At 45.2% G+C, this 20328-nt stretch overlaps 1 protein-coding gene across 2 annotated transcripts in view; it reads right to left on the bottom strand.

Annotated features, from left to right (window-relative positions):
- TMEM132C (transmembrane protein 132C) overlaps positions 1-20328 on the bottom strand; it is a 375340-nt gene that overhangs the window by 13263 nt on the left and 341749 nt on the right. For both annotated transcript variants that reach the window (XM_060119269.1, XM_060119270.1), the window contains exon 5: positions 12777-12920. In XM_060119269.1, the coding sequence (XP_059975252.1) occupies positions 12777-12920 (144 nt within the window). The remainder of the gene's footprint in view (positions 1-12776; positions 12921-20328) is intronic.

Below are 20328 nucleotides of genomic sequence, written 5' to 3' on the forward strand. Positions count from 1 at the left end.
GCAGCATTTCCTTCAGGGGGGTCTATGGCCCCGGTTAAATAACATCCAGTGCTGAGCAATGAACTCTTGTGATCGCACTCTCTTTCCCCAGCTTCTAGGAACTATGGATGGGTACTCTGGGCCCAATTTTCATCTTCAGCTCGCACTGCTGTTTGGAGCGGCAGGTGGAGAGGGCTGGGCTGAGAGAATTTCCTCCATCTGCTGGGGACAGTGGCAGGGGGCGGTTGGGAGGGGAACACATGGATGGATCTTCTCGCTCATGGTCAAGAGTGGTTTAAAAATGTGTACATACTGATTAAGAGTGGAAACCAATTTTCGTCCCTGTCCCAGATTTGTCATTAGCATGTAAACACTGTCCTGGATCTGGGCAGGCATTAGCATAATAGCCAAGCAAGAGTTATATCAGTAATCACTTCTTTAATCAATGTTGTAATTTACAGACCATTGACTTTCCTCATTTATTACCTTTCTGAGCTCGGGTGGGAAGGAACCTGGCTGCTCCAGAATATATAAATAATTAAGAGGAACGCCAAGGGTATGAAGTGGCGGGGCATGATAGAGCCATTGTCACTGTTATTCCTGAAGGTGCCATAAATGTCTGGGCAAGTCTCAGGATGCATCCATCATTTCCTAAGTGGCTAGCAGTGGGAACCATGGTATCACAAAACGAGCTTGCTCATCTGCAAAAAAGGAACCCAAAACCCCTACGAGCATCTTTCCAGCCCCTTGGCTCCATTTCTGGGAATCTTTTTTCTCTCTCATTGTGGGTGGGCTGCCCACGGAGAAAACTGCCGGCTGGCTCCTGCTCACTCTGACATTCAAACTCTCCCTTCTGAATGCACGGTGGCCATGGAACCAATCACTGATGTCTGCTTTTAAGGACTTGGAGGGGCTAGGGTGGGTTCTGGTTGAGTGACCTATGGTCAGCTGACACCTTCTGTTGTCACTCAGGCCTTGGCAACTTCCTGAGGACATTGCCTGCTTCCTAGGGGAGAAGCTGGGGACCACTTTCCATGAAGAAAGCAAAAGGCTTCTGTGGGTCAGACATCGACATCCAATGCGATTTCTGTCTGGATGTCCTCGGCCAAGCGGGTTCTCAAATTTGACAAGCATTAGAGGGGGCTTGTCAAGTGTCCACAGACTGTTGGGCCCACTCCTAAAGTCTCAGATTAAGCAGGTCTGGCGGGGGGGGGCCATATTTGCACTTCTAACAAGTTCCTGGGAGACGCTGATGCTTCAGGTCTGGGGACCACAATTAGAGACTCACTCCTTGAAATAGTGCAATTTCCCCTTCTTCTGTGTTTCCATGGCAGCTTAAATATCATGTCTTAGCCCTTTGGGGCTGCAATAACAGAATACCCAGAGACGGGGCCAGGGGCTTAAACCACAGTCATTTATTTCTCACAGTCTGGAGGCTGGGAAGTCCAGTATCAAGGCGCCGGCAGAGTCTGTGTCTGGTGAGGGCCCATTCCTGGCTCACAGATGGCTGTCTTCTCTCTGTGTCCTCACTTGGTGGAAGGGGTGAGGGAGCCCTCTGGAGCCTCTTATAAAAGCACTAATTTATTCATGAAAGCTCCGCCTTCGTGGCCTAATCACCTCCCTAAACCCCTGCCTCCAAATCTCAACATAGGTATTTGGGGGGTGTCACACAAACGTTCAGTCCATATATACTCCTTTCATTACTGTAATCATTTAGCTCTGATGCTTTAAATACCATCTCTGTGCTAATGACTCCCCACAGCCGACCTCCAGTGAAGGAGGAGTGCTTATCCGACCACAAAGTGCTTATTCAACATCTCTACTTGGCTCTCTAATTAGCATTTCCAACTTAATATGCTCAGAAATCTAACTCTAATAGGTTTTGCCTCTTCGGAGACTAGGGGTTGAGAATAGAAATTAAGTTCAAATACAGAAAAACGATTTACATTTCTTGCACACCTGAGTGTGTGTACCTGCTCTGTTAACATAAACGATCAAATGCTCTTACACTGTACTCATGCCTTCTTTTACATCTGCCATGTGCTTTCCCCATTATTCTCACCCTCGGTCCTTTCTGGAGCTCTGGACAGCCATCAGGATCCCATTTTAGAGATGAGAAAACTGATGCTCACTGAGGTTGCAGCTTGCCCAAGGTGGAGAAGAGGGGTGAAGAGTAGAACCGGTTTATGACAGTCAGTGCAGGATTTGATCAGACTGTTTCAGTCGTGTTGTCTTAACAGATAATATCCTGAGATTGTGGCCTTGGAAATCGCCCTTCCTGTCATGTGAGTCTTAGGGTCTTTTCCATTCCTGTGGGCTGGGGGACCAGGGAGAGGGGCTCCGAGAGAGGCCACTGGCCGCTGACTCTGGCGTGGACCAGCTCAGGTCCTTTCCGCCAGTCACCCTGGCCCTCCCTCTCTTGGCCCATTCCCAAAGCAGCCCACTCAGGCCGGAACATTGCACATCTGGTCAGGGAACAGATACTACATGCTACCTGGAACTTAGGAGAGTTCAACAGAGGGACTCTTTACAAAGGTGTGGGTAGGGTTGAAGGAAACCAGCAAGAGATGGCAAAGCCCAGCAGAGACAGAGGTCGGGGTGGTGGATTGAATAGCATTCTCCAAAATCCATGCTCATCTAGGACCTCCGAGTAGGACCTGATTTGGAAAGAGGGTCTCTGCAGATGTAATTAGCTAAAATGAGGTGATACCAGCCTAGGGTGGGCCCTTAAAGGGCTGGTGTCTGTGCCCAGCTTGGGCACTGTCCCTGCTCGAGAGGCCTGCCCACCTTGGCAGAAAATGCAGCCAATGTCAACTCACAACCGTGCTGCAAGGGGCCCAGAGGAATAAAACAGACCGACCTCAGTTTCCCCACCCTCCAGTGCCTGGGGGTGCCTCCCCCTGCCTCCAGCCTTGTGGGAACCCTGAGGATGACTGGGATGTAATCTACAAAGGTTAGCCTCCCAGAGCAGGGTGGGAGAAGTGCAGAGGGGTCTGGAGGGACAAACAGCATATCCAACACACAGACCTCTTCTCTAACCTTTCCCATCTTCTTTTTTTTTGTGGGGGGGGCACACCACGAGGCGTGTGGGATCTTAGTTTCCCACCAAGGATCAACCCAGTGCCCCCTGCATTGGAAGCTTGGAGTCTTAACCACTGGACCTCCAGGGAAGTCCCCCATTTCCCAGCTTCTTAATCTGGGACTAATGTTTAAAAATTTTTGTGAATTGTGGCCCCCTTTATTTTATTTTTTTGCGGTACACGGAATCACTCACACACTAAGGTGTCAATTTGTCAATTTCCTTGTCAATTATCCTAGTGCTTTTTGCTGAGTAATGTGTCATTTTATTTTATTATTTTTTATTGGAGTATAGTTGCTTTACAGTGTGGTGTTAGTTTCTGCTGCACAGCGAAGTGACTCAGCCACACACATACACACATCCCCTCCCTCTTGGACCTCCCTCGGCCGATCACAGGACCCCTCTCCTCCAGGGGGAGCTCAGGGCAGAGCCTTGCAGGGAGATCTCAGGCTCTTCCACTTCTTCTCGTGCTTTGCCTCCATCAGAGCAAGTCACTACTTTGGCTAATGTCACCAAGGGGAACCTGCTCCTGGCTGGGGCAGGAGCAGGCCTCTTCTCTAACCTGGGACAAGTTAAGAAATGGAAGAAAGGCCCTGGGACAGGGGGACAGGGACAGGGTGGGTAGTAAAGAGCAAGGCCCTGGGGTGGGAAGGGAGAAGCCTCCACTCCAGGCACCCACTCCTCTTCCCTGTGGCCCCAGCCCTAGTTGCATTTGGGGATCCTTTCCCCCCTCACATTAGCCCAGAGGTTTGGATGAATCTCCGCCTCCAGTCTCCAAAGCAGGGTCATGTGATGACGATCTAAGCCAATCAGAGCTTCACATTTCTCCAGTCACAGTGGTTGGCGCAGGGGTGAGCACGTGACTTAAGCTGGTATAACTGGAGGGAATCTCAGGAATTTTTCAGGTGAGACTAGACAAAAGATACTTGCTCTCTTCTGCTGGAATGCTGCATGTCAAGAGATGGTTTTGCAGCTGCCTGTAGCCACCTTGGGACAGTACGACTTGTCTGAGATGTCAGTGAGCACAGAGGATACTGAACCAAGAGAAAGAGAGCCAGAAATAAAATCCTGATTGATAACTTCATGTGAGCTCCTGGATTCAGCCATTCCTGAAGCCAGAATTGCTTACTGTACAGAAATAGAAGCCAAAAACAACCCTCCTTTTTTTGCTTAATTCAGTTTGAGGCACATTGTCTGTTAACCAAAATCACGCTCTCAGATAGAAGAGGCAAGCTCTGCTGCACCAGCCCAGACCCATCTGTGTGCATCCCTCCCCATCAACATCTCATCAAGGAGGACAAGAGGAGACAGGTAAAAAGGCACAGGTGTCACTAGGCTGACACTGCATGGTGATTTTTAATCCTCTGAGAGCTCATGGAAAGGAGAGTGAGAGTAAACTCGGAATAACGTAACTGAATTCCAGCTCAGATGCAGTGGATGTTTGTTATTTTTGCTACCCAACACCCACTCATCTTATTTTTGGTTACAGTTTTTAGGTGTTTTGAGGGGAATCTCCCTAGATCCTCATGCTCAATCCTTGTGCTTCAATGGTCTTGACCTCAGCTACACAGTGGGGTGTACTCATAACATCACACTGCCCCTGGCCACAGGGATTGGTCCAGGAATAGTCACATGACACTGTCTAGCCCAATAACAGGAAGTCCAAGGATTTCTGATGGAGTGAAAGTACCATCTCATTTCTGGGAAGCTGTGGACGTAAGACCTCTGGGGACCACATATAAAGAGTCAAAGGCAGAGCTTAGAGGGGCAGAGAAATTGATTTCTGAATCCATCTGTGCCCTAGACATTTAAATAATAAGACAGTTTCTCCCCTTACTTATTAAGCCAATTTGAGAGTCTTCATCATTCAACAACCACATCATACTTGAGAAAGATATGATGAACCATTGGGAGGTTGGCATATGATGTTGCCTGAGACCAAATCCTTGTTCTCAGATGGATTTCAGGCGAGAGGTCAAAGCAGGGCAGAAATGTCAATACCTGGCAGGAGAAAAAGCTAACACAGGAGGAGAACTGTTTTCCAGATCTAAATCTGTCCCATGGCTAACCAGATACGTGATTCCAGTCTGGACTTCTCTACCCTGTGCTTCATGGAGCTGGCCAGAGACTTTTCTTCAATGCAAGAGCCATCTATGCCCAGTTGCAGGACCCCCAGGGCTTCAAAACCTCTGTTCTCAGTTAAACAAATCCAGATGGACTTCCCTTGGCTCAAGTAAAACCTGACTCATAAATAAACGGTCTTATCTTTTGCAAAAGTCTTTTATTAGAGCACAGTATTCTTGGGAGCTTAAGACAGATTAGTTGGCAGAGGTTTTCTCACCTGTGGTCCACGAAGTGATGGTGTCTTAGATTCGACAACATACAGTGTTTTCCATAACCACCTAATGATTCATTCAACAAAGATGTATTGGCCTTTTTCTAGGTACCATTCCAGTACTGGGGACGTGGCAACAAACAGAACATGTCCCCTGCCCTCATGGAGCCTGGCATGGAGGGAACAGACAATAACAGATAAGCGTATTACAGGTGGTGATGAGGACCGCAAAGGAAATGCAACAGGTGCTGTGCTAGGGTGTGGCCTGGGCGTAAAGGGTTAAGCTGCATCCAGCTTAACCTGCTCTTTCTTGGCCAGTCCCAAGCATTAATTTCCGCCTATCAACCCAGGGATGAATGCGTGGCTCAGTTCCTACCAGTTGCAGGCTCTGGGTCTTTGCTTCCCAAAGAACATCTGTGATGATGGAAATGTCCTACACCTGTGCATCCAATGCCCTACCTGTGCACTGTCCAACATGGTACCCATGAGCCACCTGTGTGGCCAGTCTCACCCTCTCTCTGAGGGTGACAATCACAAATGTCTCCAAACATGGCCAAATGTCCCCTGGCAGAGATACGATCACCCCAGGGAGAGAACACCTGGTCTAGGTCTACCTGGATAGTAAGAAGAGCTAACCGAATGCATCGCCCTACATGCTTTACTTTTATAACTATGTTAAAACTCGCAACAATCTTACGAGGTTGGTATGAGTATTACCCATTTTGCAGATGAATAAACTGAGGCTGGAAGAACTTGTCTGTGGCAGAGTGCAAGCTCTTAGACATGCTATTTCAACGGCTGGAGGAAATTTTGGTGCTAGAAGGAACTTTCATGGAAGGAACTTCCTTGTTTTACACTGGAGACCCCCAGCCCAGAACTGGAGCACAACTGGGCAGTGTCACTCAGCCTAGCCTGATGCCCGGGACTCCTTTGCTGCCCTTGACTTTCTCTCATTCTTAGAAACAAATGGCTCTTGAGGATAAAGACCTTTTGGCTTTTCTTCCAGAGCCTGTCTGATATGAGAAGCAAAAATGAGCAGCTCTCTTCCCTCCTTGGGAAAGAATTTGCCCGTTTTCCTACTGGGCGAGGGAGTGTTGCTCACAGTGGGAATCAATCTCAGGGACTCTTTAAAAACTTCAGGCTGTTATGAAAGAACTTAGCTCTCTCAAGGACTCAGAGCTGTGTAATCAATAGTAAATTCAGCAGGGAGAAAGCTTTGTGCTGAGGGAAGCCATTGCACAGGGGAAAATGACTGTTGCTTACGTGAGGTTGCTTTCCGCGTACTAGAACTCCTTTGGTCAGCAGGGGAAGCAGGGCCCCGTGGTTGCCCATATACATTATTTTTAGCTCTGCACCGGAATCCATTAGCTGGAACTGTGCCCTGGAGGTCAGACAGGCTTCACCGGAAATTCAATAAATGAGCTTTCTTTAATGATGTTTTAAATCTCAGCATCCCCACCCTGTCAGGGGGAGTGCCTAGCCTCTGTGGCCTCAGGAGCTTTGGGGAAAGCACAGGCAGGGCTGCAGGCCAGGGTAGGAGCCACCCAGGAAGTACAGGGTGGGGTACCGTAGTGTCAGCCTGGTTAGGATGGAGGGCTGGAGAGAGCACTGTGAAAATCAGGGATACACAGTCAATAGCAGGCATTGATAGTCATTATTTTCCCTGCCAACAACTGGCCCAAACGCCTGCTCCTCGGAGACCTATCCGGAGTCACCCTTTACGCCCAGGCCACGCCCTAGCACAGCACCTGTTGCATTTCCTTTGTGGTCCTTGTCACCACCTGTAATATGCTTATCTGTTATTGTCTGTTCCCTCCATGCCAGGCTCCATGAGGGCAGGGGACATGTTCTGTTTGTTGCCACTATCCAGTACTGGAGTGGTACCTAGAAAAAGGCCAATACATCTTTGTTGAATGAATCATTAGGTGGTTATGGAAAACACTGTATGTTGTTGAATCTAAGACCCCTCTTCACTTGCAGTTCCTTCACGCCCCACACTGACGTAGCTTCATTTCCCAAATGCCCACCAGTCGGGGATATTCATGAAGCATCGCAAGGTGAGAGGAGGGAAAAGGCAGGAATGTGTACCTCATCTCTGCAAACAAACCAGGACAGAAAAACCCTTCTCTGTGTGTGTCTATATATAAACAGACACACAGAAGGGTTTCAGGTGTTAGTTTCAGGTGTACAGCAAAGTGATTCAATTATACATGTATATACAAATCTCTTCTTTTTCAGATTAATTTCCATTATAGGTTACTACACGATATTGAATATAGTTCCCTGTGCTCTACAATAGGTACTTGTTTATCTATTTTATATACAGTAGTGTGGAACTGTTAATCCCAAACTCCTAATTTATCCCCCCCTTCCCCCTTGGTAATTGTAAGTTTGTCTTCTGTCTGTCTGTTTCTGTTCTGTTTCACAAGTTCATTTGATCTGCCAATTTTAAAAGTCCATGATTAAAAAAAAATAGTTTGTATGATATGATCCCATTCTCATTAAATTACATCTCTCTACATGGTTATCCATAAAGTGTCAAAAGAGATTACGTACAAAATGATCGCCAAATTTCTTTAGTAAGAGACCACATACTGTATGATGCCATTTATATGGAATGCCCCAAAAAAAGGCAAACCCATAAAGACAGAAAGCAGATTAGTGTTTGTCCAGGGCTAGGGGTGGGAATGGAGATGGATAGTAAATGGGGTGACAAAAGTATTCCAAAACTGGGTCATGGTGATGGTTACCCAGCTCAGTAAATTTCCTAAAGTGTCACTGAATCATACACTGGAAATAAGCTGCATCCAGTTCTAATCTTTAAATAACACTGTGCTTACCACACAAAGTACACCTGTAGATGGCCAGTCTGTAAACCCTGGCTTACCTAATTGGGTCATCAAGGGGATTACCTGACTCAGAGTTAAGTCCATTCCATGTGTTGGCTTCTAGGTTAAGTCCTTTACTTGATAAATGAAACTCATGAATCCTCACAATGACCTCTTGAATTAAGTATGTGATTGTCCCCACGTTACTCTGGAGGACACTCAGGACTAGAGGGAATATATGAATCGTCCAAGGCTGCATAGCTTGGAAATGGCAAAGCCAAGAAGAACTTGCTGGAAGGAACTGCCCAGGATCCCCTTGTGTTTCTCAACATCTTACAAACAGAGACGCGACTGTCTTTGTCTGAACGGTCTTTTCAAGGATGTTTATATGGTGAGAAGCCTCAGGGGAGAGAGACAGAGTCCCCTTCTGGAGCAAAAGGCAAGCAGGCTTATGGCTCAATAGAGCAGAGATACTGTCTCGGTCCAGGAGAAGGCAAGGCAGGCTTTTTGCCTATCTTAGCTCAGGCTGCGATAGCAAAATACCACAGGCTGGAGGCCTAAACAACAGACATTTATTTCTCATAGTTCTGGAGGTGGGGAAGTCCAGGATCAACGTGCAGGCACGGTCGAGTTTTGCTAAAAGCCCTCTTCCTGGCTTTCAGACAGCCGCCTTCTTGCGGTGTCCTTACATGGCAGAGAGAGGGCAGGCTCTGGTCTCTTCCTCTTTTGACAGCACTAATCCCATCATCCTCAGGACCTCACCTAAACCTAATCACCTCCCAAAGCCTTGTCCCTAGTCCCATCACATGGGGGATTGAAGCTTCAACACGTGAACGGTGGGAACACACAAACATTCAGTCCCTAACACTGCCCGTTAAAAAAGACTCAGGTTCCTGAAGCTCAGGGTTCCTCTTTTGGAACAGAGACCACAGCACATGCAGTGTGGCAAAACCCTGGGGGACTGGAGCTTAGATGCAGGAAGATGCAGATGCACTGGCTGCCCTTTAGCCCTTTGACTCTGATCCAGGAGTCTCGTGTCTTCTGCCAGCAAACTGTGACAGGTTGATGTGTCAAGCTGCACGTAGGGTGGAATCTCAGAGCCTTCAGAGGACTTTCCAGAGCTCAGGTCTGTCTAAATCCCAAACCTTATGAGCCTGTTGGAGGGTAGGCACGTATTAGGGGCCAATTCCCTCCCCCCTTCTTCTCACCATGGTACCCTAAGCTGTACCAAACTAGCTCTTCAAGTATCCTTCACCTTGTCAGACCACAAACCACAGGCTGTGTCTGGGTCCTGGGAAACGGGGTTCCCGTGTGCCTGCTCAGACATCCTTCCTTGGCTTCTGCTGACTCGAGATTTCCCCTTGCTTTGTCAACAGCCAGCGGTATTGACTCAGAATTCATTTCAGGGGGCGGTTTTTAGCTTGAATACATTCATTTCCCTAAAGATACTAATTACATTCCTGGAAATACTAGTAATGGGCTCCATGTCAAACCTATTTAAGAACAGCTCAGGGCAGTTTTGTGTACAACTGCAGTGAAATTTGTTTTTGGGTTTTTGTAGGCTGAAAGATGGACCTCTAGAAAAGTCATCAGCGCTGGAGGTGTCCTTTCAAAGGGTCACACTTATCAAGGGTCCTGGCCCTTTGGGGGATTGCACATCAGTAATAAATGCAAATGATCAGCAGGGACCTGGTATGTGACCACGGCTGGTCCAAACCAAGTGCCTCTTCCCTTCCCCTCCTACCAAAGTTACTTTTCAGCCACAGGAAAGAGATCCCAGCCAGAAGCAGAGCAGAGGTCCCTCAGAGCAGTGGTTCTCAATGGGGGTGATTTTGTCTACCAGGGGACATTTAGTGTCTGGAGACATGTTTATTTGTCACAACTTGGAGTGCTATGGGCATCTACTGGGAAGAATCCAAAGATGCTTCTAAACAACCTACAATGTGTGGGACAGTCCCCATAACAAAGAATTAGCTGGCGCAAAATATTAAGTGTGGTAAGGTTGCAAAATCCTGCCTCCAAGCTCAGAACTTTGCTGTCCAATGCAGCACCCACAAGCCACACGTGGCTCTGGACCACTTGCAATGGGGCTGTGATGGAGGTGTATTCTAACACACACTGATTGGAGAGACTTAGTGCCAAAAAATATGAAACGTCCTATTAATCATTTTTACATTGACTACATGTTGAAATAAGCTTTTAAATATAATGGGTTAAACATCTGCCATTAAAAAATCAGATTCACCTGTTTTGTTTTGTTTTTTTCTTTTTCTGAATGTGACTCGAGAGGATTTAAGTTACTTGTGTGGCTCACGTTGTGCTTCTATTGGATAGTGTTGTTTAGAACTTCTTCCACCCCCCCCCACAGGCTTTTGGGGTCTTCTGTAAAGCACTCTGGGCTCAGGGCTATCATCTGCCCATAAATCACTTTTGGTTTAGTTACAAAAAATAGTCCCTTCTTTGAGATGACACTCCCAACAGGCAAAAAATGATGGTCACAGGATATCGTTGGGACGCTTTACTGTGACCTCCTGGAAGGCCGGTGTAACAATCTAGACCGTGTGAACATGGCACCAAGTGCAGTGGACAATCTTGGCAGTGCTGGTTGCCATGTGTCCATGCTGGGGGTGGAGTTGGCAGAGAAGGATTTATTCCACCACAATCCTCCCCTTCGACGGTCTGTAAGGTTCTCTTCCATGCACACGTGTTGTTTTTAACCCCAGAGACAAGACTCTGATTGCTATCTGTCAGACTTGATTTGGGGGGCAGGGATGGGGAAACATTATCTGGATGCTTTCTTTTGGATGTTTATGTTTTTTTCTGGATATGTTCCTATTGATTTTAAAAAATATAGAGAAAGACCAAACAGTTAATGTCTGGCTTGGAAAAACCCTCACTGTCTTATTCTCTGAGCAAGTAGTGTGGGTACATGATCATGGTACATGTTGGTGGGAAAGACAAAAAATTAGGGTCCTTCCCTCAAGACACTTAGTTTCCAGAGCAGGGATTTCTCTAGGCCAGCTTTTTCTTGGAAGGGCCAAATGGTAACTATTTCAGACTTGCAGGCTATATAGTCTCTGTGGAAACTACTCAAAAGGAGCCACAGACAATATGGAAATAAATTTGAAAGAACGAAATTTTGCCATTTGCAGCAACAAGGATGGAGGGCATGGTGCTAAGTGAAGTAAGTCAGACAGAGACAAATACTGTGTGATACCACTCATATGTGGAATCTAAAAAATACAACAAACTAGTGAATATGACGAAAAAGAAGCAGACGCGCAGATACAGAGAACAAACTAGTGGTTACCAGTGGGGAGAGGGCAGGGGCGATATAGGGGTAGAGGGAGAAAAACAGGATTGTTAGGGGACTATATGAAACCATGTGGGCTTCCCTGGTGGTGCAGTTGTTAAGAATCCACCTGCCAATTCAGGGGACACAGGTTCGAGCCCTGGCCCGGGAAGATCCCACATGCCGCAGAGCAACTAAGCCCGCGAGCCACAACTACTGAGCCTGTGCTCTAGAGCCCACGAGCCACAACTACCGAGCCCACATGCCACAACTACTGAAGTCTTCGTGCCTAGAGCCCGTGCTCTGCAACAAGAGAAGCCACCGCAATGGGAAGCCCGCACACCGCAAAGAAGAGTAGCCTCTGCTCGCCACAACTAGAGAAAGCCCGTGCACAGCAACGAAGACCCAACACAGCCAAAACTAAATAAATAAATTTATATATAAAAAAAGAAATCATGTGTGAAACTTTGGAAAATTGTAAAGCATTACAGAATTTAAAGAATCATTCAATAAATTTTTTTAAAAAAGGAATAGATCTGAGTGATCAATAAAACTTTATTTATAAAGCAGGTGGTGGGCTGCATGTGTCCCAAAGTTCATAATTTTCCCTATAGAGCGGTCATGGCTTCCCCATGGGCCAGACCCATGCTGCTGATGTATTTTATATTTTATTTTTTTCCCGTCGTAGTTTTTTTTTTTTTAATTACCTTTGGTTGCCAACTTTGAAAAACAAGGTGACTTACCAAATTTGCAGCTTCTCTTGAAGACATAGCAATCCCAAATTCACATTTATACACGCCACAACTGACAGGACTTGACGACTGCTACCCTTCTAGAAATGGGTTTGTCTCATTTACCACTTCATTCACTTAAATTACCTGCTTGGTTACTGTAGGTATTGGGGGTTTGACCCATAGTCCATAGCTCTCTTGATGACAGCTAGGTTGGCATGATGTCAAATTAAGAGATGATGGAAATGGGAAAGTTTAGTAAAGCCACTGGAAGCGTTGTGTACATAAACCTACCAGCTGAACCTCTTATTTCACCAGGCTAAACTCTCTTGGTGAATGGGAGGCCCCCATGAAGTTTCCACCAGTTCAATCCAGATGGCTAATGGAATCACTTACTTTGAACTTTTTTTGGCCATGCCTCTTGGCTTATGGGATCTTAGTTCCCCGACCAGGGATCAAACCCATGCCCTCGGCAGTGAAAGCGCCGAGTCCTAACCACTGGACCACCAGGGAAATCCCTGGAATCACTTACTTTGATGACTTCCTCATCTGTGGACTTGCATTCCACCGACTCTGAGATATCCGTCACGGCACTGTTCTCCTCCACGGAGACCACCCTGATGGGCATGGCAACTGTCTTTCCTGTGAGAATGGCGGTGTTCAGAATCTCGGTGTCCTGCCGGAAGAACCAGACACAGCTGGGTCAAGGGAGCTATTCAGTTCTCTCCGACCCTAGGGGAAGCCTTCCAAGGTGTGTGCCAGGCTGTCTTTGTTTAGACAAGACATGCAGCACTTACCTTAGGGACCTGGGCAAAGGAGTCATTTTTGAACAATTTCCCAAGAGCGTTTCACAATTTACTTTTAGTTTATTTGTGATCGTCTTCCTAGTTTTCAACAACAGCAATCCAAAAATATGTATTCTTTTTCTTTATTGCAGAGACCAAGTAAAAGTTACACATCAGTTAGGTTTGGGTTGTAAGTAACAGAAGTTGACTGGCTAGTTTGAGGAGGAAGGTACTCTGGTAGGTTGAATAACCAAGATGCCCATGTTCTAATCTCTGGAACCTGTGCATCTGTTGCCTTACATGGTAAACGGGACTTTGCAGTTGTGATTAAGCTAAGGATCTTGAGATGAAAAGATTATCCTGGGTTACCTGGTGTGGACCCAATGTAACCATAAGAGTTCTTTGAAGAGGTAGCCATGGGGGTCAAATGAAGAGAAGAAGATGCGGTGCTGGAAGCAGAGTAATGTGACCATGACCCAGGAGATGTGGGCAGCTTCTAGAAGCTGAAAAAAGAAGAGATTTCTCCCTAAAGCCTCCAGGAGGAAGGCACATTAATTTTAGCCCCAGAAGACTCATTTCTGACTTCCAACTTCCACAACTGTAATGTACTAAATTTGCGCTTATTTGTTAGAGCATTTGTTGTAACAGGAAACACATTCAGGTTCTTAGTGGATAGATCCTGGGCTACTCCCGGATCAGAGGAAAAGCTGAAGAAGCCTTTGGAAAGGCAGGACCAAGAACAACTTCCAGGATGTTGAAAAGAGGAAAGGATGGGCAAGTCTCTCTAGAGTGAAGTGGAGTAAATCCCTTCAACCATTTCTATCCCTGAGTGACTCTGCTTATGATTTAAATTTTCTGGAGGGAGAGTCTGATTGGTCTCATCCTGGTGTCCACCCCTTATCCAGGGAAGGATGGGGCCACTTTGATTGACATGCCTACCAAGACTGATTCCAACTGGAAAAGGGCAGTCTTAAAAAAAAATCAGAACTGTGTTATCAGGAGACGATAGAACGTATAGATTCCCACCAGGCAAACAAGAGCAACAACAGATACTCGTTACAAAACCAATCAAAGAGTTAGGTAAATTTTACCCCCAAATGCCCATGATCACTACTGCACCTCGGCAATGGGCTTCATTGTTTTGTGCAGCCAACCAAACTGTCTTCCTCTGTTGACCCACTGTGGCCCATTCCATCAGAGGTCTGGGGACTTTGGTTTATCCTGTTCATACTGACTTTGTGCAAAATGATGAGCATCACGCCTCTCACGTGTGTTAAGATTTGCAAAGTGATGAAGAAAATGCCTTCTCTTTTGAATTTGTAGGCACTCCCTGCTTGCACTTTTGTAATCCTCTCCTTTATGGTCAAATGAAGATGAAAAAGGGTCTGTGGCTTTGGGACATCTATTGGCACCTTTAACCTTTGGGTCAACTTCTCCCCAAGTCCCTCTCCAGAACTGCTGCTCCACTTTGAAGCCAGAGATGCAAGGAAAGAGATTTTCTCATTTCTTCCACCAGGGAAGAAACTGACACAGAAACAACCTTCTGCATTAACCAAGAGCATAGCTGAAAGAGTCATCCATTATAAGGAGAGTGCAAGACTCTCTCCGATGCTGGTGCCCATCAGCCAGCAGTTCAAAAACCCTCTGCCATGTCTTCTCTTGGGTCCACAGGCTTCCTGGGGCTGGAGCTGCCATCTGGGCAGTGTTCACATTGGCTATTACAGATGCTAAGAATACTGAAGAAATCCCCCAAGTCCATTTTCAGGTTCATTACAGGTAATGTGCTCGGAGTTCAGTCTTAACATTTTCTTTCTGAGAATGGTCTTTGGCTAATGGCTTCATTAAAGCAGCAAACTCCCTCGTGTACTAATTGTGATTAGATTTCTAATGGTCACTGCAGTTTCTCTCTCTCTCTCTCTCCCTCTCTCTCTCTCTCTCTCTCTCTCACACACACACACACACACACACACACACACACACACACATACACACATCCTCTTTTACCTAACACTTCTTATTCCTAAACTGAATTACATCAAGATTAAGACTGGTGAATCATTAGATATTTTTCACTGACCAAGATCAATTTCAGAAGCAGAAATTTACAGTCATAGAAATGCCAAATGGGTGAAGAAAGCATTGATCTTCAGGATAACCTGGCTAAGCCACAAGGATGAAGTTCCCTGTATTTAAAAATTCCTTCCTTTTCAATCTAAAAACAGGATACAGATGAACTTATTTACAAAACAGAAACAGACTCACAGACTTAGAGAACGAATTTAGGGTTACCAGGAGGAAGGGACAGATTGGGAGTTTGGGATTGACACTCACACACGACTGTATTTAACATGGAGAACCAACAAGGACCTACTGTAGAGCACAGGGAACTCTGCTCAGTATTCTGTGACAGCCTAAATGGGAAAAGAAGTTGAAAAAGGATACATGTATATGCATAACTGAATCACTTTTCTATACAGCTGAAACTAACACAACACTGTTAATCTACTATGCTCCAATATAAAAACACATTTTTTTTTAATGAGTAAAAAGAAAAAAAGAAAAAAAATTCTTTCCTGATCAATGGTTTTGGTGAGTGTCTGTTACTTGGTGGGCACAAGGGGTCTGGGATCCCAGATTCTAGTCTATGCTTTGCCGTTAACTTTCTGTAGACCCTTCATCGCATCTCTTATCTTTTGGAATCTTTGCTTCTTCATTTTACAAATTAGGGGGTTGGACCGCATCTTCTCTGTCTTTCCATCTGTCAAATCCTAGATAACCATGAAGATCCAACAGCCATTTAATGAACACTTACGTGCACCCAGCATGTTCTTGTCACTGGGTTATAATGTAGTGAACCAGAGTGACAAGCCCATGCTCACGCAGATGGATGGGATGGCGGGGTGGGAACAAGTAGGCAGGCAACCACAATATTGGGTTTGTTAGGACGTTTTCATTAACTCGTGGCAAAAATCCACCTCAACTCAATCTAAGCAAAAAAGGGGACCTATTGCCTTGTACGACTCAAATATCTGAGGGAAGATTCCAGCTCAGGTACTGCTAGGACCAGGTTCTCAAAACATGTTGCAATTAATTTCTTTCTTTTTTAATTGAAGTATAGTTGACTTACAATATCGTGCCCATCTCTGCTGTACATCAAAGTGACTCAGTTATACATGTACAGACATTCTTTTTCATATTCTTTTCCATGATAATTTATCACAGGCTATTGAGTATAGTTCCCTGTGCTGTACAGTAGGACCTTGTTGTTTATCCATCCTATATATAATAGTTTCCCAATCCTCCCCTCCCCCTCCCCTCCCCTCCCCTCCCCTCCCCATCTCTCCTCCCCTCCCCTCCCTCCCCCTTGGCAACCACAAGTCTGTTCTCTATGTCTGTGAATCTGTTTCTGTTTAGTAGATAGGTTCGTTTGTGCCATATTTTAGATTCCACATATAGGTGATATCATATGGTATCTGTCTTTCTCTTTCTGACTTACTTCACTTAGTATGATCATCTCTAGTTGCATACAATTAATTTCTATGTCTCCCCATCTCTTGACTCTCTTTTCCTGTGTTTGGCTTCATCAGTCAATAAGCTATTTCTTTTTTTTTTCTTTCTTTTTTTTTTTTTGCGGTACGTGGGCCTCTCACTGTTGTGGCCTCTCCCGTTGTGGAGCACAGGCTCCAGATGCACAGGCTCAGTGGCCATGGCTCACGGGCCCAGCCGCTCCATGGCATGTGGGATCTTCCCGGACCGGGGCACGAACCAGCGTCCCCTAAATCAGCAGGCGGACTCTCAACAACTGCACCACCAGGGAAGCCCACAATTTCTACATAGTAGACCCCCAGCTATATTTTCCATGGCTCAAGTCTGTTTTCTTCCCTCATACAACTCAAAGCAAAAAACAAACAAAACCCCCAAATAGCCCAATTAAAAAATGGGCAAAGGATCTGAGTAGACATTTTTCCAAATGGCCAACAGATACATGAAAAGATGCTCAACGTCACTCACCCTCAGGGGAATGTAAATCACAACCACAAAGAGAAATGAAGAACTCCTATACCATCCTTGGATCCCCATGAGGGAGCGATTTTCCAGTTGGATTGTACTTTTCTGGTTTCCCCCAGTTGCGGGCATAGCTATGAGATTACAGAAAGCAATAGCACACATTGTAGAAGCAGAGGGGGCAGTGAGGCACCCAGGCATGGATTGGGCACATCGGCCAGGTCTGACTGTAAAGGTCCTTTGTCCCCTCCCAAGGACTTGGGGAGATGCTGTGCTGGGAAGGAGGGAAGCTTTCCTAGAGAGTTAAAAATGTGTGTGTGTTTGTGTGTGCATGTGTGTGTATCTGTGTGTGATAGTGACGCTGCAGATTACAGAGTTATATGGGGCTTGTTGCTGCTCCCAAATCCTTTTACAGTCGAGGCCAATTCATAGCGATGTGCCTGGCATGTTATTTAAATGCGTACAATTGTGTGCTTTCTGAACCCCCAGCCGGACGTGGAAGAACTCATTTTGGGCAGGGCAGGCTGGGAGCAGGTGCTGCCTGCCTTTATCCTCCACGTAGCGTGGCTCAGGGTACAGCCCAGGGTACAGGCTGTCCTCCCTCCACACCCCCCTGAGCTATGAGATGCTCAGCATCACGGAAGGCAGTCCTCCTCTGAAAGCAGATGGGTGGACATCTCCTGTTGCCCCCAGCTGACATCAGACCCCACCCACCAATACCCTTTCAGAGCCTCACAGAACACGACTAAGGCACAATTGTTACTTGGACACTTTTCCTGTTATTAAATGTTTGTTCTCTGCTATCACTGTTTTTCTCTCTCCCTTCACCTCCTTCCATCAGGAACCAGAGAACTTCTCTGTGTTTCTGAAAAGAATCCATCAAGTAAGGTACTTTTAAATCACTGTCATTTCAAGCTTGAAAAAAGCCTGAGGCTTCAGAGAAAACACGCTTTGTTTGATTTGTCCTCATAAATGTAAATTGGTTTGGCCATTTTCTGTATTTTTTTTACAAATTGGGTTTTTAATTTTTAAATAAATAGAGAACACAGAATTACTTCTGGAGGGTTAAAAAGGCTGAGGGGGTGTGAACTGATTAAAAAGATAAATCCAGCTGGCCAGGGGAGGAGGCACTTATCCCTGGAATGGGTGTGAAATACCCATTACAAATTCCCCAGAGGCTTCTCATCAAGAGAAATGAGGAGAGTGGAAATATGTGACGTCCATATAGTAGAATATTATTCAGTGACAAAAAAGGAATGAAGTGCAACCATGTGGATGAACCTTGAAACATGATGCTAAGTGAAAGATGCCAGACACAAAATGACACATATTTTATGATTCCATTTATATAAAATGTTCAGAATAGGCAAATCCATAGAGATGGAAAGCAGATTGGTGGTTGCCAGGGGCTGGGGGAACAGAATGCAGAGTGACTGCTTAAAGGGTCTGATTTTTATTTTTAGGGTGATGGAAATGTTCTGGAATTAGACAGAAGTGATGGTTGCACAACCTTGTAAATAGACTAAGAACCACTCCGTTAAAGATTTTAAATGGTGCATTTTATTCCACTCAGGTATTTATTCCAAAAAAGAGAGAACATTAATTAGAAAAGATCCACACACCCCAATGTTCATAGCAGCCTTTTTTACAACTGCCAAGATACGGAAGCAACCTAAGTGTCCATCCACAGATGAATGGATAAAGAAGATGTGGTATATATATTATATATATACAATAGAATACTACTCAGCCATAAAAAAGAATGAAATTTTGCCATTGGCAGCAACATGGACGGACCTAGAGGGTATTAGGCTAAGTGAAGTAAGTCAGACAAAGACAGTTCTGTATGTTATCACTTACATGTGGATTCTAAAAAATGAAACGAATGAATATAACAGAACAGAAGCAGAGTCACAGATACAGAGAACAAAGTAGTGGCTACCAATGGGGAGAGAGGGAAGAGGGAGGGGCAATACAGGGATGGGGCTTAAGAGGTACAAACTACTGTGTATGAAATAAATAAGCTTCAAGGGTATATTGTACAACACGGGGAATATAACCAATATTTTATAATAACTATAAATGGAATATAACCTTTAAAAATTGTGAATCACTATGCTGTACATCTGAAACATATAATATTGTACATCAACTACACCTCAATAAAAAATTTTTTAGAATATGAAATTTAGAAAATAAACAATACCCTACAGTTTTGTCAAAAAATGGTGCATTTTATAGCATGTGAATTACATCTCAATTAAAAAAGAGAAGGAAAAGTGTGTGGGAGATGTGTTGGTGCCATGGAGAGGCCCCGGCGGGGCTCAGACCTGACTCTGCCACTTGGCCGGTCGTGTGGCCTCAGATGAGCAAATCCATCCACCCACCCCCAGTTCACTCATCCGGGAAATGGGACCAAGAGAAAACACATCTGCAGCTCAAAGACCAGACACCTCGCCTTCCACACCAATGCTGTGGGTTCAAATCTCACGAGGGTCTGAGGATGAGGCAGGTTTAATCTAAGATGTTCCAGACGGTAGAAAACAGCCTCTCTCAAGGAGAACCCTCCTACACTGTTGGGGGGAATGTAAGTTGGTGCAGTCACGATGCAGAACAGTACAGAGGTTCCTCAAAAAACTAAAAATAGAGCTACCATAGTATCCAGCAATCCCACCCCTGGGCATATATCCAGACAAAACTTTAATTTGAAAAGATCCATGCACCCCTATGTTCATAGCAGCACTATTCACAATAGCCAAGACATGGAAACAACCTCAATGTCCATCAACAGATGAATGGATAAAGAAGATGTGGTACATATACACAATGGAAAATTACTCAGCCATAAAAAAAGAATGAAATAATGCCATTTGTAGTAACATGGATGGACCTAGAGATGATCATACTAAGTGAAGTAAGCCAGACAGAGAAAGACAAATACCATATGATATCACTTATATGTGGAATCTAAAATATGACACAAATGAACATGTCTACGAAACAGAAACAGACTCACAGACGTAGAGAACTGACTTGTGGTTGCCAAGGGGGAGGGAGTTGGCGGATGGATGGATTGGGAGTTTGGGGTCAGCAGATGCAAACTACTATGTATAGAATGGATAAACAACAAGGTCCTACTGTATAGCACAGGAAACTATATTCAATATCCTGTAATAAACCATAATGGAAAAGAATATGAAAATGAACATATACATATACATAACTGAATCACTTTGGTGTACACCTGACACTAACAAAGCATTGTAAGTCAACTGTACTTCAATTAAAAAAAGA

The sequence above is a fragment of the Mesoplodon densirostris genome, chromosome 15, assembly GCF_025265405.1.
Source record: "Mesoplodon densirostris isolate mMesDen1 chromosome 15, mMesDen1 primary haplotype, whole genome shotgun sequence".
In the NCBI taxonomy this organism is placed as follows: Eukaryota; Metazoa; Chordata; class Mammalia; order Artiodactyla; family Ziphiidae; genus Mesoplodon; species Mesoplodon densirostris.